The sequence below is a fragment of the Camellia sinensis genome, chromosome 4 (assembly GCF_055761805.1).
Source record: "Camellia sinensis isolate YWXY chromosome 4, ASM5576180v1, whole genome shotgun sequence".
Classification (NCBI taxonomy): Eukaryota; Viridiplantae; Streptophyta; class Magnoliopsida; order Ericales; family Theaceae; genus Camellia; species Camellia sinensis.
In genome coordinates, this window is record NC_138964.1 from 183,888,958 (window position 1) to 183,914,555 (window position 25,598).

At 30.4% G+C, this 25,598-nt stretch overlaps 2 protein-coding genes across 2 annotated transcripts in view; one reads left to right on the plus strand and one right to left on the minus strand.

Moving 5' to 3' along the window:
- LOC114289992 (S-adenosyl-L-methionine-dependent methyltransferases superfamily protein) overlaps positions 1-7,198 on the plus strand; it is a 30,535-nt gene extending 23,337 nt beyond the window's left edge. The window contains exons 4-7 of the mRNA XM_028233880.2: positions 3,771-3,831; positions 3,978-4,093; positions 5,523-5,655; positions 6,615-7,198. Of these exons, the coding sequence (XP_028089681.2) occupies positions 3,771-3,831; positions 3,978-4,093; positions 5,523-5,655; positions 6,615-6,894 (590 nt within the window). The 3' untranslated portion in view covers positions 6,895-7,198. The remainder of the gene's footprint in view (positions 1-3,770; positions 3,832-3,977; positions 4,094-5,522; positions 5,656-6,614) is intronic.
- Positions 7,199-13,721: 6,523 nt separating this feature from the next.
- Positions 13,722-16,049, minus strand: LOC114289920 (thaumatin-like protein 1). Its single transcript, XM_028233789.2, has 3 exons — positions 15,519-16,049; positions 14,371-15,031; positions 13,722-14,082 (listed from the first exon to the last, which is right to left on the minus strand). Exons 1-3 carry the CDS (start codon positions 15,571-15,573, stop codon positions 13,866-13,868), a joined length of 933 nt encoding a protein of 310 aa, XP_028089590.2. The 5' UTR covers positions 15,574-16,049; the 3' UTR covers positions 13,722-13,865.
- Positions 16,050-25,598: the final 9,549 nt, after the last annotated feature.

The following is a 25,598-nucleotide window of genomic DNA, read 5'->3' on the forward strand; positions in this document are numbered from 1 at the left end:
CTCTGTCTGTCACGAACTCTCTCTCTCTCCCTCTCCCTCTCGATCTCGCTCGATCTGTCTGTCTCGACTCTGGTTCGAGATGTCGATCTGTTCCTGCCTTCTGGACTTGGATGTTTATTTATTTATTTATTTATTTATTTTTATATATGTAGACTAGACTCTGCAAAAAAAAAAAAAAAAAAAAAACACTTATATGTAGACTCTGCAAATTGAATAAGTTTATTGAATAAAACAAACAAATAAATAAATAAATAAATTAAATAAGGTAAAAAAAACTTAGTAATAAATAAATAAATAAATAAACTTATTAAAAATAAAATTTGTCAACTTATAAAATTATAAACTTTGTAAACTTATTAATAAATCAAATAAGGTAAAAAAAATTTATTAATAAATAAATAAATAAATTTATTGATAAATAAATGAACTTTGTAAATTTTCCCCCCCTTAATTTGGGATTGAATTGCATTATGGTTGTTATGGGTGATGCTATATTGTTGAAATTGTTGAAATTTAATTGAATCGATGAATTTTTTGTTATGGATGAGGATGATGCATTATGGTTGTTATGGGTGATGCTATATTAATGTTTTTTTTTTATTTGTTTACCATAAATTTTAGGAAATGAGTTCAGGTACGGGAAGTTTTATTTTTGTGTATGCTACATTACTAAAAATTGTGAAAATATATATTTTTTTTGAACGTATCCCCGCCGTATCCGTATCCTACTTTTTTGAATTTTGCCGTATCGCCGTATCCGTATCCGTATCGTATCGTACCCGTATCCCGTATCCATATCCGTGCTTCCTAGCTTGTTGAAATGATCAAATATTGACACTAAGTTATGTCAAATAATAAATCTTTCTTTTGATTGATTCATTATTCACATTAGGTTACTGTGATAATTGTCACATGTTTACCACCACAAGTGTTAGTGTAATTCTGCCAAGTATTAATCTTTCTTTGGACTGATTAATACCCGTATGATGTACACATACATGAACATCCAAACATTCCATACAAAACAATCTAGACAAGAGAGGTCGCTTTGGTGACATCTTGTTTTAATTGATCTATAATCAAAATGTTAGACAATTGATATCATTTGACGTAGATGTTGCATGAGATTACTTAAATTTAAAGACTCCTTAATTCATAAACTGTATATATAAAAATAATACAAGCGGACAATAAAAAACTATATATATAACTATAAGCAAACGTGCGCCATTCCCATCAAGTTCTTAAAGAAAAAAAACAAGGTATTTTGTTATATATAAAAATATATATATATATATATATAGTCTCAACTGTTTCTGAAACCAACATCCCCTGGTTTTGTTTTGTTTGTTTGTTTGTTTTTGTTTTTGTTTTTGTTTTTGTTTTGTTTTGTTTTTATTTTTATTTTTTATATATGTCGTATTCTTGTTGCCATGTATGTATAGGGAAAAAAAAAAAAAAAAATCAAAAGGCAAACATCAAAGGAGAGCATTAAAGTAGGCATACCAATTCAATACTCTACATGAATTTGATAAAACAATGGTGCCCAGTTTCAAACACAAATTGTTTGTATTTATCGTAAAACGACGGAAACAATTCTATCAGTTTGATAGTTTGACAGTGAAAGTGTCTCACAAAAAACTGATCAACTGACCAGATTAAATGATTATCGAACAGTCTTATAAACATGAACAATATATCTATCACAAAGACTCCGTATGTGAATATATATATATATCAATTCCTTTATGAAGACGAAGGAAGACAAAGCCATAAAATTCCGTATTTCGAAAACCAACCTAGTAATCGGAATACTACAATCAAGATATATCGATTTCTAACAATGGACATGATATGACCGCTCTGATACCACTTGCTAGGATTATATCCTAAAAATCTTAAATAACGGATCACATATCATAGTGTATTATTAAGAAATCAAGGAGAAATGTGTACCCGAATCCATTATAACGGTTGAGCAGAAACGTGATTACGGGATATCCTTCTAATCTTTTTCCTTACTTTAATGCCTTTTGTTTTCTCCAAGAGAGGATCTGGAGAATATGTATTTTTTTGACAGGATTGGGGACCATTACTCCTAAATATTTATAGTTTTTCCATTTGGCGGTAGGGGTGTAAAAATGGCCCGAAACCAAGGTTGTTAAAATCGGGATCCTAAGTAGAATCAGTGAGAGGGTCTGGTGGATCAGATCGTAGGATCATAAGATCCTACTTTCTATTAAAAAAAAAAATTAAAATTAAAATTAAAGTGATACATATTAAAAATAAGGTGAAAAATCATAAAATCTACGATCCTACTTGCGATCCTACCTCCGATCCTATACGATCCCATATGATCCTACATGATCCCATGCGATCCTACACGATCCTACTTGCGATCTTGTTGTAACATTGATCCGACAACGATCTGGATCGTTTTGGCAAAGTAAGATCATAGGATCGTACGATCTTACGATCCGGATCGTGATTTTAACAACCATGCCCGAAATCCGCCCGCGGCCCGTTTAAGCCTGCTTGGGCCCAGGCCCGAGCCCCTGGGCTAGGGACTGGGCCATCGTTTTGAAGCTCAGCCCGGCCCATCGGCCTGCTTAGACCCGGTCCAGTGTATTTTTTAGTAGAAAATAATAAACTTTTGGTAGAAAAAATTTTAAAAAAATGGCCAGGCCTGCCCAAGCCCGAGGCTAGGCCCAGGCCCACTGGCCCGCCCAAGGCCCGAATACCCTTGGGCTTGGGCTTAGTTTTTTTGGCCCGTGACCCGGACCGGCCTGATTTTTTGGCGAGAGCCCGCGAGTCCCGACATGGGCCGGGCCGGGCTCGATTTACACCCCTCCCTGGCTGTTGGAAACTATCATAATTTCTATTTCTGCCCGAAATAGAAATTACACAAAGGTATCTACTCATTAATTCCATGACAAACATACCCTTAAGTCTATTTATAACTAAATTAGATCACTTAAGTTTAGGCTTCTTATAAATGATAACACACATTTAAATATGTGGTTCCAATTAGAAATCAATCCAACATGTATTAATTTGGAGAGGTTATTTCATGCAAGTTGCGGTGCTGGAGCAAAATGAACCCCAAATGGAACATGGGTTGAGGTTCTAAGAAAATAACTGATGATTTTTCATCTAAATACAAATATGCTCCTTGATGAAACTAAAAGGCAGTTTAATTTAAACCCCAAGGACTTGACATTTTGGGCATTGTTGTGATGAAAAGAGTAGTTCTGTTCTGAGAACTATGATAGCTAACATATTGTGCTAGAAATAAAGAGGTAAATTACTTTGATGAAGGGAATTCAGTCCCAGGTAATGATTACATAGTTATTTAACTAACTAGGCTACTGCCTACTTGCTACCTTTGGGGGAGGGAAAACAAAAAGGAACAACTATTTTTGGTATAAGTGGTGGTGAGCTACAAAATTTGGACAGTCCTATTTAGCTCCAATTTTGATAATGATCTTTGTACAAAATTTTGGAAGTGCTATTTAACTCCAATCTTTGTAGTAATCATGGGAACCTTAATAAATTAAAACCAGATAGAGATAGACATTGTTCCATTTTTAATTTTGAAAAAGGTGATGTTCCTTCATATTCTAATATCTATATGTAAGTTTTCTGCCTTTATGCAATATTGTAGATTTTGGTGCTTTGTATTCAATTTTTTTAAGCTTCTGGGTAGATTTATTTTGTAGCATACCTGGTCATCAATTTGTAATTTTCCTAATTTGTGCTAAAAATGACAGGTTGTTGGCCATCAGAAGATGTCCTTGCTTATTATTGCTTGTCTCATGTGGACATCTTCAGGTTGTTATGTAATATCTTGAGTTTTGCTGTTCTTGACATCTCAGCCTGTTCTTGCTTTATTACTTAGTTGCTAGGTCCTGAGAAACTTTTTTCTGCATGCTATAAAATGATGTGATTTTGCTGATCTTGTTTTCTAACCTTTCCAGGTCCAAAAAGGTTATTGAACTTGGATCAGGATATGGCTTAGCTGGTTTAGTTATTGCAGCAGTCACAGATGCATTGGAAGTTGTGATCTCAGATGGGAACCCTCAAGTAGTTGATTGTATCCTTTTGATTGCAGTCATGTTATATATATATATATATATATATATTTTGTCTATAAAGAAGGTTATGTCTGTCTCATTTCAGCTGTATGACTTACTTTGAGGAGAAAAACAAGCATAGTGTATTTTGATCACAAATTAAACATGAATAGAAGGAGGTGACATGCGTGATGCACCATATACTTCACTTTGGAATTTTGTGGACAATACATACGTTAATGAGCAAATGAAGAGTGTCTTTGAAAGATGAACCAAGCAACTGATCCATCTATAGTTATAAGAATATGATGAATGAACACATGATAATGATCTTAGGGTCCATTGAGTCAAGAATGAATTACTGGAAGCAAGATTCTTCTCTAGACTTGTTGATTCACAAAGAACACCAAGAATAAAACCTAAACAGTGATTGATTGAAACAAATGCCCAAGGTTGGAAAGAAGAGTATAAACCTGAAATTGTATTAATTCTCAACTTATCTTGCCCTAAGGCTTAGAATTATTATTATTTATAAAAAACCTAATTATTAGAGAAGAATTGACAAAATAGGAAAATAACTCAAGACTAATAAAATATAAAAACTGAATAATCTCAAATCAGAAAACTAAATTCTATACTATTCTACATGAAACTAGAATATTCCTAATCAAATATTAATTTCAAAAAAAAAAAAAATAATAATAATATTCCTAAAATCTTGTCTGCATCAATAATCCAGAGAAACTACTTGTGATTGAAGATGACTCTCTGTAAGCATATAGGTAACCCTGTTTTCCTAAAAATTGCTAGCTAATATAAAAATATTTAAGGATACTGATTCTTTGTAGTAATGCACTCTCAACAATTTGTTCATATAACCCTGTTATTGTTAATTTTTCCCTCATGCTTCATCTCGGCTTGCTAGTTTCATTATTTGTCTCAGCAGTTACAATTTGTTACAAAAGTGACAAAATTGCGAGGATTAGGATTTTTTCTTCCCGTTTCCCCAAGTTGTTATTCTTTAATTGTGGAAATATCCTCTGAAGGTCTGCCATAGTGGTCCCTACATATTGTGCCACAGGCTCATATGTACTGCACATGTTTTCACTATTTTCTCGAAATCGCTGACAAGCATTTGCACTTTTTCCCACCCTCTCTCGGTAAAAAAGTGATTTCAGTTGTTTGAAGTAAATTGAATATATTGTTGGTGTGCAAATTTGTACCTTTTCCATCACAGATTTAGGTTTGAGATTTTGTGGTCAGTTTATTCTTGCATACGAATGTTGGCAAGTTTCCAACCTTCTAATCTTTTAGGTCCTTAGAAATGTAAAGCTTAGAAATCTAAAGCTCGTGATTGCTTTCAGAATGCTATTCTGTAGCATCTTTCATATATGTATATATATATATATATTTTCCCTTGGATTTAGATCTGAAGTTCTTAACATGCAGATATTCAGCGTAACATTAATGCCAACTCTGGTGCATTTGGTGGCACTCTAGTGAAGTCCATGATTTTGCACTGGGATCAGCGAGAAATCTCAGATAATTCCAACAGCTTTGATGTCATTGTAGCAAGTGACTGGTAATCTCTTGTTACAACAGTAAACTTCTATTTCTTGTTGAACTTTCCAATTAACTAGCGCTCTGCTTGGATTGCGAGGTGGGAAAAGAAAAGAAGTGATTATAGTTTCTCATCTAGGTGAGAAAAGAGGACACACGCCTTTTAATTTTATTTGTTTTGTATTTATAGGGGTAATTTAGGAATGATAAATTTTTCTATGCAATTTTGGTATCCAATCTTTCCCCTCCCAAACACACATTAATGTGTACTAATTGGGCGTTTTTAATTTTGGTTTCTCACTAAATCGGTGAGAAACAAAACATGAGTTTTTAAGAGATTTTTGTTTTCTCACCATTTCTCATCTCTTTAATGATCCAAACAAGTAATGAGAAATGTCTTCCTCTCCATTCTTTTCTTTTCTCATCAAACCCCTCAATCTAGATGGACTGTAAGTATTCGTCATGTTGTCCCATTTTTGGCATTGTGAAAGTGAAGAGAATCATCAAGTTTGAACCAAGTGTTAATATGCCTCAACTTGTCCTAAACTTGTATTGAAAGCATTCTTTAAACTAGATTATTTTCTCTCTTTCTCACCGGGATAAGAACAGGAGGTTTGGACATTTATGGCATTGGAGTGACGGTCATCATTATGGGTCCAGCCCTTCCATCTTCAAGATTCTTCTCAATCTAATTTCTTTCTGGCGGATGTCGTCGATGTGTTCCCTCTTTAGTACTTTTTATAATTGAGTTTGCGAGGTTACAAGACAAGATTGTTTTTTGCTTCAATTTTTAATGCCCTGTGGTGGATATCTTGAAATCTAAGTTTTCACTAATCGACAAAAAACACCCATATGTAAGATGTAATGCATGAAAACATGCTCATGCAAGCAAATTGCTGGGAATGCATTTCTCATCTTTATGTTAAAAGATTTTATATTTCTTTTCAAATTTCTTGACTTTGAGTCGTTGTCATTTTGCAGCACTTTCTTCAAGGAATTCCACAAAGGCCTCGCTCAAACCGTCAAATTCTTGTTAAAAAGCGAGGGGCCCTCGGAAGCTATATTTTTCAGCCCTAAAAGAGGCAACTCATTGGACAGGTTTCTAGGGGAAATAAAAGAGATTGGCTTGCATTTCAGCATAACTGAGATCTATGACACACAAATTTGGAAGCGTCATCAGGGTTTTTTGGATGGCAATAATGCGTGGCCTAACTACGAGAAGGATCACTGCTACCCATTATTGGTCAGAATCGCTCTGTGAACATCTGGAGCCCATTTTTGTTCTGTACATGTTCCAGGTAGTTCATATTCGTCTCAAAATCTAACTGTTTCTTTTTGTTTATTGGTTGATTGGTTTGTCGTATGCATTGGTTTTCATGTACAGACAACAGCACATCACTTTTTCCTAGTTTATTGGTAGGTCCCGACAATACTTGCATTCCACATATTTTCCACTGCATTTCATAGGGGTCCTCAGTCCTCACTGATAGCGTTTACCAATTGGAATCGTTTGGTTACTGTTTTTGATTGATCTTTTTTCTTATCGGAATGGGCTTTTATTGATCTATTATTCCATGAATAATTGCTTTCCTTTTAACTTGATTGCTATATGTGATCATCCTTGAAACTTTTGACATGCAAGAAGATTCCATTTCATTATTAAGGGATAAAAATGAAACTACTAAACAAAGACTCCACCAAGAATATAATGCAGGACAATGTCAAAAAGAAGAAAACAGATGCTTTCTGGATAAAGTATATTAGTAGCATTTTTTGGTAGTGGGAGAGGGTTTTTTTTGATTTTTTTTTTGTTGAAATGTGTTGGATCCTTGACCTTTAATGAAAATTGTAAATATATAACTGGATAGACAATTTGTCCTTAGAAGACTGATGCATGGTTGAGAATTCCATTGCATTAAGCCGAATTATTATGAAAATCTCATGGAATAGGGAATGTTTTGGTTACAGATATGAAGCTGCTTTTACAGAGATCAGTGTGTCCTTTCTCCTACAAATCTCTTGTTTCATTTTTCACTTTGCTATTTATCATTTAAGCTGTGTTTGGATCTTGAATTTGAAGGAGAGATTTATGGACGAAAAAGGGAATCTTTTCACATTTGCCTTTCCTTTTCTTGTCTCTCTATCAAAATCCAAAGGTCCAAACACAGCCTTTGCTGTGCCATCTAAGAATTTGTTGCTTTTGCTGAAATTAGCCCTAGGAAAGGTAATTTGGAACCGTTTCCATTTTCGGTCAGGGTGGGAAGTCCACTCGAAGCACGAACAAGCTGGTTTTGATTTCGCAATCAATGTTCTTTTGAGAAAGTTCTATTCCCATTTTCACTTCATTTCTACTTTCTTGACAACCTAATGTTGCATTGATCCAATACGCATGCCTTCATTATTTGGGTGTTTATTTTTATTTTTAATTTTAATTTTTATGTCTTAAAAAAGTTGAAATGCGGAGCTCCACTTAAAATGGGTGTTGCTGTCATCATTCTATTGCTTGGTCGGTTTGTTTTCCCCACACAAGTTGGTTAAAGAATCAAATCTCATGGTGGCCTATCTCTAGATGATCTCACCTCCTCTCAAGTCTTCTCAGAGTTTTAATGTGTATCACTCGTCTTTGCCTTCTTTGATATTTCCTTCCCTAACAGTAGTTTGTCTGCAATTTGCCTAGCTAATTGTCTTATAGCCAAAACATTATGGTCCGACCACCTTGTGTGTTTCACCGCCATAATGACTTGTCTTATCTGCTGCTATTACTTTCGCTTATAGTAGGGTCTAGGAGAGGTAGTCGGCCAGCTGTTTTTTCATAAAATCTGATTCTTATGATTCATACTTGCAATTAAAAAACAAAAATGGCCGAGACTTTCAAAGTTGGGAATTTCTATCATCCTCAAAATAATCGGTGCGGCCCTGCGCATGGACCAACAAGGTCATGGCCTAGCGCTTTTCAAAATAAATATAAAAAAAAAGGCCCTTTCTATTGTGGTTTAGTGTAATATATTAGGTACGTTTTAAGGTAAAAAAAAAAATTAAAAAAGACCCAAACTAACTTAAAATAAATTGACGTATTAAAAAATTGAAAGGTCCATTCAAAAAAATTAACATTGTTATCCATTAAAAATAGATCCAAAAAAAGGGTCTTTCTATTATAGTTTATTGTAATATATTTGGTATATTTTAAATCAAAAAAAAAAAATTAAGAAAGATACAAACCAACTTAAAATAAATTGGCCCATTAAAAAATTGAAAGATCTATTTAAAATAATTAGCATTGTTATCCATTGAAAATGATTTTGCAAAAAAATTAGATTATGCAAGTATGATTGATTTATTTGTTTTTAAAAATGCAAGAAGAGTGAGGATTAAGCGATACTTATTAATTGTTGTAATGTAATACTAAGTATTTTTTTATAATTTTGACACAAATTTTGTCTTTTAAGAGTCTCAAAAATTTATTAATTGATTATTGGCTTTGGGTCTCGGAAATCTCAGGACGGGACCTGAAAATAATATAAATTAATTATGTATTTTTTTATTTTTTATTTTTTATTTTTTTTTGGACTAATTACAGATGAGCACGAATTATGTTTTTTTTAAGAATGTGTTATTGATTAAAAAAACGCGGAAAGATGTAGACATACAAATGGTGGGGTGTAACTAAAAAATGATAGGGGTGTAACTCTGAGTTGTCTCCTTTTATGTAATTATTTTTAATCTATGTCACTCATGTAATTCCCTGCTATACGTAGAGTGCCTGTTTGGGAAGGCTTTGCTTGGGTTAAAATGACCAATAAAAATAAAATATGTTAAAATAATTAATAAGATAAAATATTATATTTAATTTATAACAGTAGTGTTACATATACCAATTAGTAGGGGGATTTGGTCATAGCTCCCTCACTATCTAATTTCTCTTTCAAAAGGACAAGAATTATATAAGTACTTTCAAAATCCCTGATATTTTAAAACTTGTTTCTTTTAATATATTACCCTCATATCTATCAGCTCTCCTATTAAGACATTTTCACTATGTATTTCAGAGTAAAATTTTACTCTGTATGAAAGTAAAATTTTACTATGAATGAGAGTAAAATTTTACACTCTGAAACTAAAAGTAAAATTTTATTCTGTATAAAAGTAAAATTTTACTCTGAAAAATAAGTAAACTGTAAGACTCTGAAGCTAAAAGTAAAATTTTACTCTGGTTCTGTCAAATGAAAAAAACAGAGCAATAGAATCAGAGTTTCTATCAAATGAAATTTGATGCTTACTTTGAAAAATCGATGGAACTTTGAGCTTTGAGCTTTGAATCAGGCCTCTAATCCTTGAATCAATCGATGTTTACTTTGAAAAACATTGAATCATGCCTATAATTCTTGAATCAGGCCTATAATCTGAAAATTTTAGAGAAATCTCAATTTTTCATACCACGGATCTTCAGATTTTTCAGATTTTACAGATTTTTCAGATTTTTAAAACTTTGAGCTTTCAAAAATCTATATATTCGAATTCAAATCTCAAAACACACAAACACACACACACACACACACACATATATATATATATATATATTACAGATCGGAATATGTAGATATATATTCGAATTCAAATCTCAAAATATATATATATATATGTATCAGCGCGATTTGCAAGTTCTCCGCAGCTCCGGCCATGGAGGAAGCTAGGATTAGAAGAGAAAGACGAGATAGAAGATGAACAGTTGAAGGAGGAGAGTTGAGAAGATGCAGAGAGAGATCGTCGGAGCTTAGGAATGACACAGCTCCGGCCATGGAGGAAGCTAGGGTTAGAAGTGAGAGACGAGAGAGAAGATAAATTTTGTATCTAGATTGTGTATATGTGAGGGTATAATAGTCTGATAAAATATTTAAATAATAAATTGTCTTTTATGCAAGATTTTATAATTATGAGGGGGTTTAGAAAGTATAATTTTTTTCTTAGTCCTTCTAACAATGAAAGGAAGGTAAAAGAGGTTTATAGCCAAATTTTCCCAATTAGTATACTAATTAGTGTATCAATATTAGTTATGACATTATTATTAACCTTACTTATCAATTACATTACAAATTTTAATTTTTTTTTTTAAAATTATGTCACAACATCAATTGGTACAGTAGTTAGTATATCAATTAGTACATATAGTATTATTTAATTTATAATCATTTTACTTTTTGTTTTTCAACTATCAAATTAATTATTTTAAAAAAAAATAAATTCTCTTTCTAAATATAATTCTCTTAATTAGATTAAAATAATTAAAAAATTAATTAAAATAGTCTATTTTTTAAATGAAGTTAGAGATGCTATTATTTTCACATTAGTTAAAAGTTTGTTACATTTCCACTTTCCATGATGCAGACTCCAAAAATATCTTCTGTGACAACTGGCCACTTGAGAATTTGAGAAATTTTAACCGATGCTTCAAGAACTTTAGGTCCTAGATGCCAATCATTGCCCCTCTAATCCTAGGACAATGACCTATTGTTTGCCACGAGAAACTTTACGAACCCAAAAACAGAGACCAGAAATTGAATTGGAAGTGTGATATGTTATTGAGATTTATTTTTATATAATGAGATTTACATGTAAAATTAATCTTAACTATTTGATATATATTTGTTTGGATTTTTTTTTGTTCTCCTCCTCCAATCCCTAGTCGGTTACTCAGATTTTTCGAGGAAAAAAATTGTTACATTCTAGATTATGGGTTTGTTTGGGATATTTATTTGGACTATTTTGGTCATATAAGACAAAATATTACGTTTAAATTATAATTATTTCATTTCTTCTTTCACAAAAATTAAAAAGTATAAAAATTTAAAAAGTTAAAAAATCTATTCTAAATAAAATTTTTTAACCTCATGTTAAAATAATAAAAAAAAATCAAAATATTAGCTCACATTCCAAACGAATCTCATGTAGTTAGGATTTTTTATGTTTTCATGTTAGCAAATTGTAAGTGATATTTTTGACTTTTAAAAAAGTAGCTCCAAGATCTAGTCTAATATTCAACAAGTTATGATTATATCAATTATTTAACCTTAGCGCCCCTTAAAATATCTCATGTAGGTTTTGAAAATATCAAATTACTATTTAACTGCTTGAAAAAATTACTGTGTGCTCCTACAATAATGTTAGAAAGTCTTGATCGCCCCGGATAGAGAATTTTTTCTTCCTATGGTTTACTTATGTTGCGTTTGGTTAGGAGATTTGGGGAGGAATTTAAAAAATGAAAGGAAAAAAATATGTGAAATTATGTGAAATGTAGGTATATTTTTTTTACATTTCACTTACCTTTTTCATTTCCCTTTCCAAATCCCTCCTCAAATCCCTCAACCAAACACAATATTAATGAATGTCACAAATACATTTATTTCATGCTATTCGTTTTTGCAAATACATTTTTGTCTTTTCACGTATTTTGTTTAAGAGTGACACTAACCAATGGAGTCATTACAATTAATGTTACAAACGAGTCCAACCCAACTGATCTTTGGAGTATTCATGTTTAATTCGTTGAAAATAAATCAAGCTTAAGCTTGAGCCAAGCCCTCAGCTTATCTTGTCTTTGACAAATTAAATTTGGCTTGAATCAATTCGATTATATAAACAAATTAAGTTTAAGGTCAAGCTCAAGATTTAAAAAAAAAAAAATTAAAACTAAAGTTAAAAAAAATATAAAAAAACACATACATTAAAATAAAATAAAAAATTATGAGCAAAACATAAAGAGAATATCCATATCGTTAATTGTTTTATCATTCAAATATGAAAATTTGCCCATATACTAAACATAAACAAAGACAGAAAGTGAATTATGAAATATGTTTAATATATCATTAAAATAATATATGTACGAGTCTATTCGAACTAAGTTGGGGTTTACTTGAGTTTAACTCAATTAATACACAAGTATAAAAATTTGACTTGAAATTATTAATAAATGCCTCAATTTGTTTGGAGTCATAAAATGATTAAGAGATAGGATACTCAGGCTAAAGGTTCATTTATAAAATTATTGGGATAACAGGCCCAAACTTAAATCTTTGAGTCAAAAGGGTATTGTTTGTCCAAAAAGAAACTCATGTGTTCAAAGTTATCTTTTGTTTAAATATCACTTACGTTTACAAGTTTCACTTATCTATCTATTTGTTCAAATATATATTTATATGTACGTGTGCTACTTATTTATTCAAATGTATACATATACGTATATGTATCACTTATCTATCTATTCACCTATCTGTTTAAATTTTATTTTTATTAAAATTTCAAGAAATATAACCCCTAACCTCCCTGAAATCTCATGTTTAAGTAAATTATTTGGTCTCTCAGAAATTTCAAAGTTGCAGTGTGCCAATTTAATAGTAAAAACTTGTGTAGAAACAATATAGAAAATAACAAAACATAATTAATTGAACAGAATGTCACATAGTGCTCAAAAAATGCGTGATAATTTCCGCTCATATTTCCACATTTGCAAGCAAAGAAGGGATCTTAAAAAGCAAAAAAAATAAAAGGTGAAAAAGAGTCCAGGTAGCATAGCTCCCAACCTTCCACAGGCAGAGACAAAACTACCGAGCTTGCAATTCCCGCAAAGTGCGCCCCCCCCCCCCCCCCCCCCCCACACACACACACACACACACACGCACGCACACGCATATATCACCAATCTATTTCCCAGAAATCACCTTCAAAGCTAGAAATAACCAAAACCCCACAAGATTTCTTTCTTTTCTACTGTTTAATCTTTTGCCCTTTAATTACAGCATTTCCATACTACACCTTTGAAGACACTGTAGATTCCAATTCTTAAAGCCCCAAAACAGGAAAGAAAAAAAATATATTTTACACTTTTACCCTCTATTTTTTATCTAATTTTCACTTTAGGCCTCCATATTATAATTGCAAAAATTAAATCATCAACATTTAACATTCATTTATGCTTTTCACCCTGCCTCTGATTTTCATTGAAAATCTTCTTTAGTATCTTATGTTTTAACTTTCTGTTGAAGTATGATTTATACAAAAATAGAAAGGAAAGAACTTAATACACATTCAAAATAATAGAAGTATCTAACATTAGATATGGAGAATTATGAAGTGGGGTTGGTTTACAATGTGGATTTTTGTTAAACTTGATTTCCTAACTTTTAGTGATACATGATGGAAGATTGAATTATGAGAGAGACTAAAGCCTATAACAAATTATAGGAATGAGAGTGTCTGAGAAATAGAAACAAGAAGAAGAAGAAGAAGAAGAATGAATGCAAATAGAAGAGCTGGATGAGGAGGAGAGTGTGTTCTGGTTGAGTCTCCGGTGGCCAATTTTGCTAGCCATGACCCTGTATTTGCCAACATTTCCTCCGACGCCGACGACCCCGACCCATCTGTTGGATTTGGTGAATCTTTTGATGATTTTTGGCTGCATTACAATAAATCCCCAAAATTAAATTACATCTCATCACAGTTTTTTATTTTTTATTTTTTAATAACAAGATTTAGTAGAATAACTTTTGAGTTCTTTATTTTTCTTAATATGTGTATTTAGTGAATTTTTGATATTTTAATAAAATTATTTTATTTCGTACATTTAAAAAGTAAATTATTTATTAAAAAAAAAAAAAAAAAACTCACTAAAAAATAACTGAAAAAAATTATTAAAAAAAAAAGGCACAAAAACTTAAAAATTGACAAAGAGTGACAAAATTACCGACGGCCGGACGGACAAAACGTGACAATATAATCAGCAGCCGTACACGTAAACGTACTCGTGGCATCATCATATGCATAGCTATACGATCTCGGACACGCCGACTTAAACATCTGCGAGTACACAGACGGCGTACAAGTCGACGGCGAACTATACTCGCCGCTACAACAATACTCCGGACTCCCAAATGCTTCACACGCGCTCCTACACGCGTCTCCATCAGCCACTCGGAGCTCCGTCGGGCACTTCCGGTTCAAGTCCTCCGCGCAACCCGTAGCCGCACAGCTACCCGACCCGCCACTCACCTCCACGAACATGGGCAGGTTGTACCCGTCTACGAGGCTGACGTCATAGAAGTCCTGGGTACCCGACCCGAGTGTGAACTCGGCTAGGGTCGCCGGAGGGGTGGCTCCGGCGCCGTTGCATTCGACTTGGTTGGAGCCGCAGTCGCCGGTGGAGCAGGAGCCGTGGCCTGAGCCGTCGAAGTTGCAGCCGGTTCGGCCCCAGAACCGGCCGGACCAGCCGGTTGGGGCTTGGAAGGAACGTGAACCGCCCTTTGGGAGCTCGAATCCTGTGGAGTCGAGTGTTGGGGTGCCGAGAATTCCGGGCCAGAGTGTGAAATCGCACTTGTTCACAAATGTAAATGTAGTACCTGAAACACCTGTTTCAACCCACACGAAGCATATCATATAAAAATATACTTCAATTATTGAAAATATTTGGAATTTTTACTAATTTTATGAACATTTTGTGTGATTTATATAATAAAATAGATTTGAGAAGTGCGGAGATTTTGATTTATTTTATTTTTTCTGCCTTTTTGCTTTTGGAATTCTTTCAAGATGAAAAATTAATGTCGAGTCTAGTATTCTATATAAGTCCTATGTTATTTTAATAATAAGTGAACAAATACCTATGTTAATTATTTTGTCCTTATATTTTTAATAAGATGAACAATGTTAGGTTATTTGCGTGTTAGTCTAATTTTCTTTTCTGTTCTCTTTTTTCATTGATTGTTGAAAAAAAAAAAAATCATATGGAATGGAACCTTATCCTTTTTGTGGGATCACATCTATCAACCAATTAGGATGATTCTGACACTGATTAGATCTTGAAATCAAGCAGAAAGTGAATTGAATAATGTTTACCTTTAGAAATGAAGAGCACAACAAGGCTCAGAATCATATTAGAGCACAGAGCCATAAAGATTTTTGCCTCTTAATAAAAAAAGATATATAGTTTATTTCTATGACTTGGGTTTGCAACCTTGAATCAGTATTTGCAATTTTTAGGGACTGAAAAATAAATGGTAGTGACAACGATGAGAACAGTGAAATGAAATGGTGGATAAGTAGAGATGAAGCAGCGAAATAGAGAACCGAGACAGGGTTTTTTGCCTTGGTAGATGGCGGGGAGAGATGATGAATGTAAAAGAAGGTAGGCTTACCACCCACGCATAAAAACCTTCCCCTAAAGCCTCATCCCTCTCTCTCTCTCTGTCTCACTGAGAAATTGAGAAATTTCTCAGTAGTTCTAGTGTAGTAGAAGAGAGTGGACAAGGAAGAAGAAGGGTACTGAAGTGGTAAGTGGTGGGTGGGAATCTTACTTATCTGCTATTGGCTTCTATTTATAGACAACCAGGGAAGTAAAGGGACAATCTTTCTTCACCTCCTATTTATTCAGTACTCTTTCGGAGTATGAACATATTCTATAAAATTTTAATTGGTGGAGAGATAGAAGAGCCTACAATTTATGTTGGGATGTAAAAATAACATAAAACTAATTAATTAGGTCTCGTTTGGAAACAGACTATTTTAGTAACACTTTTTACGAAAAGATGTGCAGAAAAGTAGAGAGGTGATGTGACTAGTTTTAATTGACTTTTTGACTTTTTAATTAAAATAGCCACTACCCAAACAAGGCCTTAGTAATTAATTTAGAGTATGAATACATAATATTCGAGGAGTTTTGAATAATTTCTCCTGGCACAATGTATTTGGTGCCGATTACAGTCAAACTTGAGCTAACTTCCTTTGCCTAGGACGTGGGTCACATGACTTTTTTTATTTATTATTATTATTATTTTTAATATAACGTGGCAAAAATCCCTTAATTTATGTTGTGATGGACAAATGTCGTGCATGCAAAAAAATTGACGAAAAGATATATATATATATATATATTTTAAAGAATTCGTTAATTACTATTATCTTTGCCTTTTTAAGTTGCCAATATGAGATGGTGTTATCTTTACTCATTGATGTAGCATGTATCATATTATTGATAAGAATATTGTTTCAGATTTTGTAGTTTTAATATTGCATTACACATTAGTTGGTAATTTTTTTATATTTATTTTATGAAGTTTGTTAATTTGGATTGTATTTTTCATTGAAGATGAACTTCCATACAATTGGTGATACTATATCATGATTAGAATACAAATCTTTATTTTAATACATATGGTTAAATACATTATTAGAATCAAAACTAATGGAGTATAATTTTTAAATCAATTTGAAATTTAAAATCTTCCTTAAGTATTTTGAATTTGAAAAAAAAAGGGTAAATTATACTCACCTCCCCTCAGGTTTCTAACAATTACATAGATCTCCCCTGTAATTTCAATAATTACAAAAATCTTCCTTACTTTTTCAGACACTGTCAAGATTTCTCCTCTCGTTAATTTAAGCCAAGCGGTGTTAACTTGGTTGTGCAAATGACCATAATACCCTTTACACTTAATACCCTTTAATTGTAATTTACCTCTATATATTAAATTATCATTTTATTTTTCACAATTTTTTCTTTTCTTTTGTATTTCATTGACTTAGTATTTTTTTTCCACGATAAGTTTTGAACTTTTATAAGTTAAAAGAAAATCAACCATTAATGAAATTAAGAAAGAATATCCATGTTTCTTATTTGAATTAATTTTGAGATTTAATTTAATAAAAATAATTTAAATTAAAGAAACAAAGATGAAGATATAGAATTTAGATGTAATAAATAACATTTGTTTGAGTATTTTATTATTTTCAAATAATTTATTTCATCAAGTAAAATTCTATTTTAATTAGATGTAAGAAATGACAAATTTAAATAGTTTGTTATTCTCAAATAATTTCTTTATCTTTCATTTCCTATCATCTAATTTTAATTTATTGTAACATGATTAGATATTTTTTCACTTTTATATTTATTTTTAAAAATTTTATTATTAAGGTGAGAAATATAAACTTATTTTTTTAAAGATAATTAAAATTTGAGCATAATATAGGATTGTGAAAAGATAAAATGATAATTTTTTTATGTGTATTTATGACGTAATTTTTATAAGTCAATTTTTTTTATTATAAATATGAAATGTTATTATATTTATTTTTCTTAAAAAAAAATTCAATACACAAATATGTTTACAAAACAAAAGAATAATTCATGTTTTGTAAGTTACTATGGTATTGGGCGATGCTAGTTAGCATTGATGAAAGAGAAAAAAATAATGAAAAAAATTGAGGAAAAAACATAGAGAAGAGAACAAATAATAATAATAATTAAATGTTGCTGCTATTTGACAGTGACACTATGAAAAAATGAATGAGAAAATAAATATAAATAAAAATTAAAGAAATAAAATAAAGAAAACGAAAAGAGAGGGATAATTTCTCCAAATACGTATTTTTCATACGGAAAATAAAAAAAATTCAAATACCTATATGTATTTTTAAATTTTTATTCAAACTCTAATTTCTCAAAATAATTATTTATAAATTGGTGGTCTTTTTAAAAAATAAAACATCTTTTATACTTTGTTTCATAATTTTCAAATAAATGATTGTATTTAATCTAGTATAAGATTTAATGGTGATCAATTTACTATCTCTTTTTTTTTTTTTTATTTTTTTTAAGACAAGGTAATGTTTGGTTATTCTACTATATATATGCTTGTCTTAACAATTTATAATTTTTTTAAATATTGTATAGAATTTAATAATTTTGTTTAACATTATTAAAATAATATATGGATCTTTATTAATTTTTTGTAAAACCTCAGGCGAGGTGAGTGAAATTTACTATTTGAATATATAAGGGCAATCTTTGAATTTTTCACTCATAGTACATGACGTCAGTATGACATCATCATATTCTGTTAAATAAATTAATAGAAGATTAACTGTGGAAAATCTTAATAATAGTTTCAAAAGTAAAAGTAATTTCTGTAATTATTGAAACTACAAGAGAGATCTTTGTAATTGTCAAAAACCTTAGGGGAGGTGAGTGTAATTTACCTATAAAAAAAAAAGAAGGTATGTTGGACATTTTTTTTAATATTTAATTTGAAGGTATGGTAGACCTGAGTATTTCAAATTGAATAATTTAGTCTACGCTCAGCCTAGTTTTAGTTTGGTTATTCTATCTAAATTTTCATTAATTTTTCTCACATATACACATTAGGAGATTGACACTGTTCTAAAATTGTTAATTTTAACTTTTACTTGGAAAAAGAACCAAATTAAAATTATATTTAAAAGTGTGGGACGAATTATTCAATTTGAGACAATAAATGGTAAAGTAAAATTTAAATTGAATTATTGAAATTAGAGAGGGTGATGGGGTGGGTTTGTAATCCCCGTTCCCGTCGTGTATGATACCAAGGCGGAGCAAATCAGATTGGTGGCAGTATCAATTTATAATTAATGAAAAATAAAAATATAAAATGAGAAATATATGAATGAAAATAAATGTTAAATGTAATTTTTTAAATTTAATTTTATCATATTGAAAAAAAATAAATGATATATATTATATACTTACAAATTTGTTTAGTAAATATAAACGGAATGGGAAACCTTTTCCCATCTCACTTTCTCATTGAAACAAGAAAAATTCATTAAGAATAAGGCGAGAAAAAATGATCACCTCTAACAAAAATTGAAAGTATAATTTCCCATAGCGATTTCACATGTTTTTCCCCGACCAATTCAGATTCACTAGTTGAAGATTTGCAGCTAACGCAATAATATTTGCTGATGTCATGCTATGTTTTTTCATTAAATTTCTAATCGACCCTTTCTTAAATACTAAACTTCCGTTTGGCAAAAGCTAAACGGGATTTTTTTAGCTATTTTAGTCACAAAAGATAAAATAGACTATTTTAATCATAAAAAATAAAATATCACATTCAACCCATAATCATTACATTCTTCTCTCACAAAAAAAAGTCAAAAAAATCAAAAAGCCAAAAAAGTCATTCTCAAACCAAACTTTTTAGCCCAGGCTATTTTGGAAAGTTGGCTTTTAGCCACTTTTTTTGGTTTGTAGCAAAAGCCAAAAGTTGGCTTTTTTGTCTTTTTTTTCATTTGGGAAGTTGGTTTTTAGCCAACGGTGAAATTATAATTTTATCATCATGGGTCAAAATGTGTTACATAGGTGAAGTTGCAAATATTTTAAATAAATGGGGGTAATTTGGTCATTTTATTATGATTTGACATCATAAACAAACATTAATAAAAAAAGTCAAAAAGTCACTTTTTACCAACTTCCCAAATCATTTGTCTAAAAAAGCCAAAAGCTTGGTTAAAAGTCAAAAAATCACTTTTTACCATCTTTTCAAAATAAACCAAAATAGCCAAATAACTAAAAAGTTAACCCACTTCCCAAACAGAGGCTAAGTATTAAATTAAAAAACATTCATATTATCAAACCGTAGCTACCAAATACATATGTAACACTTTGATGGGTTTGGGTAATTACTTTTTTTTTAATAGTTTTTTTAAGAATCTAAAAAAGTTATATATTTTTTTTTCGGTTAATGGAGAGCAATTTGGGAACTTGATAAAAAGTCAATTTTTTGATTTTTTACCTAATTCTTCCAAAAAAAGCCACAAAAAATTCAAAAAAAGTCAATTTTTTTTGTCAAAAAAATTACTAAAAAAATTAAAAAGTCAAAAAATTAATTTTTTACCAACTTCTCAAAAAGTTAACTTTTGTTTTAACAAAAGAGAATATGACACTCAAGGCAGAGGTTCATTTCCAAATTTTTTGGGTTAATAGATCATGCTTAAATATTTTTGGCTCAAAAGGACATTAGCAATCTAAAAGGACACTTATTTGTTAAAAAAGAATATCTATTTATTTAAAGTTTACGTATCTATCTATATATCAAAATATCATTTATTTATATACACGTCAGTTACCTATCCAATTATTTATTTAAATATCACCTATCTAAACATATATTACTTATCTATTCATCTATTTAACCCATTTATCTATCTCACCGCCGCTAACCAACTGTAGCCACCAGCCACTCTTTCAACCAAATTTTTGATAATTTTTTAATGCATATTCTTATCACAAATAAAAAAATAAAATAAATTTTAGACCAAATAACATATCCCCTATGGCATGTTTGATTATGTTTGATTGACAAGATTAGAGTATGAGATTTAGATTATTAATCCGTGGGGTCAATAATTCTGTATTTGTTTTGAAATTTTGTTTCAGGATTATTAATCCAATAGATAATTAATCCAACAAATTTGTAAAATTATTAGTAATGGGGTAGGGGTGTGATAATATATTATGAGTTGGGAAATAAAATAAAAAAGACTCTTTTACCCTTGACTAAAAATTAAAACCCTTATTATTTTTATATAATTTTATATTTTGGAAGGTTAAAAATAATTTTTAAAAATTTTAAAATATTTTTTGATATTTATTTTATCAAATTAGTTTATATTTAAAAAAAATTAAAAAAAAAAGCAAGCATGACCTTTGTATTTTGTATTTTTATTTTGCTTTTATTTATTTATTTATAATTTTTTTCAAAACCACGTTTATAAAGAAATTTTAATAAAGTAAAGATTGTGAAAAAATATTGATGGAGGGTAAGCTTGGAAAAGAAAATAAATATAGTTCTTATTCTATATTCATATGTTTTCTTATCCAATGTAAATTAAACAAAGGACAAGGAGATAATTTATCCAACTAATTCAATTAGATAATAAATATTACACTAATTTGATAAAATTATTAATACATTCACTATTATTTTGTGAATCAAACGTGGCCTACGAGAATAGTCAAAAAGTAATTTACGTGGAAATGAAGTAGGGCATGCAATGTTCCTAATCAATGCTCTGCTCGTTTCCATCTCTATTCTCAATCACATACACCTTGTATCACCCATATTTACAAAGTTTAAAAACAAAAACAAGATGACCTCTACAATCACAAAAAAACAAAAAAAAAAAAGAAAAAAAAAAGGGCACAATTTGAATTTTTTTTGGCACTAATAAGTTTTAGTTGAAATATACAGAGCTGAAATATAATTTATACGAAAAGGTTTCCAACTGAAAGTAAAAATTTTGTCTAGAAAGATCAGTTTATCTAAAGACAAAGCAAGTAGCCAATAAAGTAGTTTTCTAAGAAGGTGTAGGAGAAACATGAAAGAGGAAACACTGAGAAGCAAAAAAAAAGGGAACAAAAATTTCACAAGGATGATGTCTGATCTGATGATCTGATCAGGTTCTTAACGTGCGATTGTCTCCATCTTTATTCACAAATCTTTCACTCTCTTTATCTATATATGAAAAAAAAAAGCACATCAAGTTTTCACTTTATGCTACTTATACATATGTTCTTTGCTGGTTTTGCTATGGTTTCTTTTTAACATTTTAGTAGCTACATCCGTTTGGCTTTGTAAATTGTAATTAATGGTTTTATTTTTTATTTTTTTTGTTTTGGGTATAAAAGGTAGTGATATCACTACAATTGGATTTGAGTTCGCTAATTTAAAATAGTGTAAATTACACGGATTTTTCTTTAAATTTAGTGAAAATACAATGAATTTTATAATTTTGACATAGTTATATCAACTTCTCTTTTAGAAAAGTTAAAGAGATCAAAATTAATACAGATGGTGTGAAGATACAAAAATAAATAATGAAAACTATGTATTTTAGTGTAAAAATAATAATAATATTATTTTTTCATCCATATAATATGACCAACGAATAATTGATAAAAATGGATTTAAGTATTATGCAAATTAAAACTTCAACAGAGTCTAACATAATTATTTTAAACTTGTGAGATTTATTGTATTTTTCTCAAATTTCAAGAGAGACTAGTGTCATTTATCGTATTTTAGAGTTGCCCCATATGTCTCTTTAAGTTACTCAAGTTTGGTTAATGTAATTCAGAGACGACTCCACTCATTACCAATTAATTTGAAATTAGATGTTTTAACATCATATATATATATATATATATAAGTAGTGTTTTTTCTTTCTCATGTGACACATTCAAATCCTCCCTAAAAAAGTCACATCAGAATGCATTTTTTATTTGCATATAAAATTTTACACAAACTCAATTTCAATTATAACAACCAATTTTATATAGATACTATTTGATAAAATATGTTTAATTATGTGTATCACATGAATCAAATTAATTCTCTTTTATATTTTATATTTTTTGTCTATCTTATTGATGTCCTAATATTAATTTATATTTAATTTTTTATTTAGGGAGATTTATTAGAAAATCTTTTTTCAAGTGTTTGTATTCTAATTAGTCCATAAGATATTTTTATATTTCAATAAGTCCTATTATTTGAACATTTGATCTACCAAATCATAATTCTCATATTTAAGGTGTTTTATGGACAATTCTACTCTCACAAATATTTTTTGATTTGGTGATGTGAACATTCATATTTTACAATGTGAATATCCACATTGACTTGTGAATGTTCACATTGATAGTGTGAACATTCACATTGACGATGTGAATATTCACATCACGGAACATTTACACTGTAAATGTGAATATTATTAGGGATATTTTGGTAATTATATTACCTATAAGACTTATTCGAATATAAGAAAATAATGTGAACTAAAGGCACATAAGTAGGAGAAAAGACATTTATGAAAAAGTGCTCCTTTTATTCAACATGAAATTATTTATTACAAAATATTTATATTTAATTTAAATTTTATATACATATATACAATAGGGAATTTTTTTTTAAGGTCTTTGGTATTAAAATTTCATAAGATAAATGACATATAATATTTTCATAGTAGTTGGAGTCCTTCAACATTTTTTTAGATAAATTTCGATCCAATGAAATTTTGATTCAAAGAAATTTCGATCAAGATAAATTCCAAAACATAGAGAAATTTCAGACAAAATTCTCTGTGTTTTGAAATTTCTCTGATTTGCTCTGTGTTTTCAAATTTCTCTGATTTGCTCACAAATTAATATGATTTGCTTACAATTTTCATTGTGTTTTGACCATTTTTTTTTCTGATTTATTCATAATTTTCTTTGTGTTTTGACCAAATCAGAAAAAATTGTGTTTAACTCAACTCTTGTATCATTTTTACACGAATCAGGGATAGCTTAGAGAAAATTGATCAAAAAGGCAACACAAAGCATCGTCTATATCTGTATATCTATATCTTCTCTTTCTTATTTGCAAAGAGAGAGAGAGAGAGCAAACAATAATACTCCATCCGTCCCAATATATTAGTCCCTTATTCCATTTTTTATTGTTCCAAAATATTAGTCCCTCTTCAAAAATCAAGTACAAAAATAATATAAATTTTTTATTTTGTCCTTCTTTTAAATTAATAAACAATATAAAAAGTACAATTATGACATTGATATTCCCAAAAAATGTACTATCAAAAGGATAATTTTGAAAAATTAATTTTTTTCAAATATAATAATTGTACTACTAAAAAAAGTTGAATTCTCTAAAAGAGACAATTATTTTGAGACGGAGGGAGTATTAAAAAAGCCATAGATTGTGTAGTTCTCACGGGTTGAAGAAACTAACCCAGATATGTTGAAGAACACGTGGTCGAATATAAGGAGACTGGTGGTCGGCAGAAGTATCTCGCCCAGACAACGAGTCCATTTGACAGGGGCGATGTTCGTTGGTGTTTTTGCAATGGGGGTGACATATAATGGAGACCTTCGACTAAAAAAAAAATAAAAATAAATATTGTGAATCTTTTCTATTATTAAAAATTATAGAGGGATGTTATACTAAATACCTTTCTATACAATATGTATGAATAATTTAAAAAGAATATTAAAGAAAAAATGACACTCTACATAAGTAATTTATGTATTTTCTTCTTAATCCAATTACAACATATTTATATTTAAATAAATCCTGTGTAAATATAAAAATGAAAATAAAATTAAATAATTAGAATCCTTAATTCTCTTTCTAATTTAACTATTATTTTTGATATCAAATGAATATTTATTTTACTATATTATAATTTAATATATGTCATATAAAATTATATGATAATTACACTTTTATAGTACAATAGAACTAAATTATCAAAATAAATAAATAATTTAACTAAATTTATTAGGAAAAATTAGTCTAAGGTCCCTCTCCCATTTTTAGTAATGGAAGAGATCTACAATATTATTTTTTGATGTCTAAAGTCCCTAAACATATATCAGAGAAATTTGACTCTTCGTCTCTCCTCCTCTACTATAGAGCAGCACTTCCAATCTCTCTCTCTGCGAAACCCTGGAGAGAAGAGATGGGCAAAGTCAAGGGCAAGCATCGTTTGGACAAGTACTACCACCTAGCACAAGAACACGGCTACAGATTTCGCATCACATGGAAGATCATCCAGTTCGAGTCCAAATTCAGCTTCCTCCGCTCCTCCCACGCCATCTTTAGCCTTGTTATCGTGCTCTAGTTTCTGATGCTTCCATCCGTTTGAAGTCTCAGGCAAGGCCACACCGGCGACGTACTTGAACTGTCGGATCTCTATTCTCCGACACCTCGCCACTCGTGAACTCGGTTCGCACGTCGTCGATGCTTTGCTATCACTCACTATTTCGCAACAGATCTTCGCCATTACAAAATCTCCACCACAGAATGATGATGACTGGTTCAATAGCCGGCTTTCAAACAGTTCTTCTTCTCCCTTTGAAAGGTTGTTCAGTGCTTGCTTAAATTGGTCTAATGGGTTGCAAAAGACAAATCACTAAAAGTTTTCAAAATTGATGCTTAGTGTTTGCATTCAAGTGTAAAAGGTTAATAGAAAAAAGAAATTTTTTTCATTCCACTGGATATGTCTGCAGTGTGTTTGTTAGTGTAAGAATTTAGAAATAAAAAATCCAAATATGAGAGAAAGATCAGTGGCTTCCTATGAGGACACAGCTTTGTAGATATC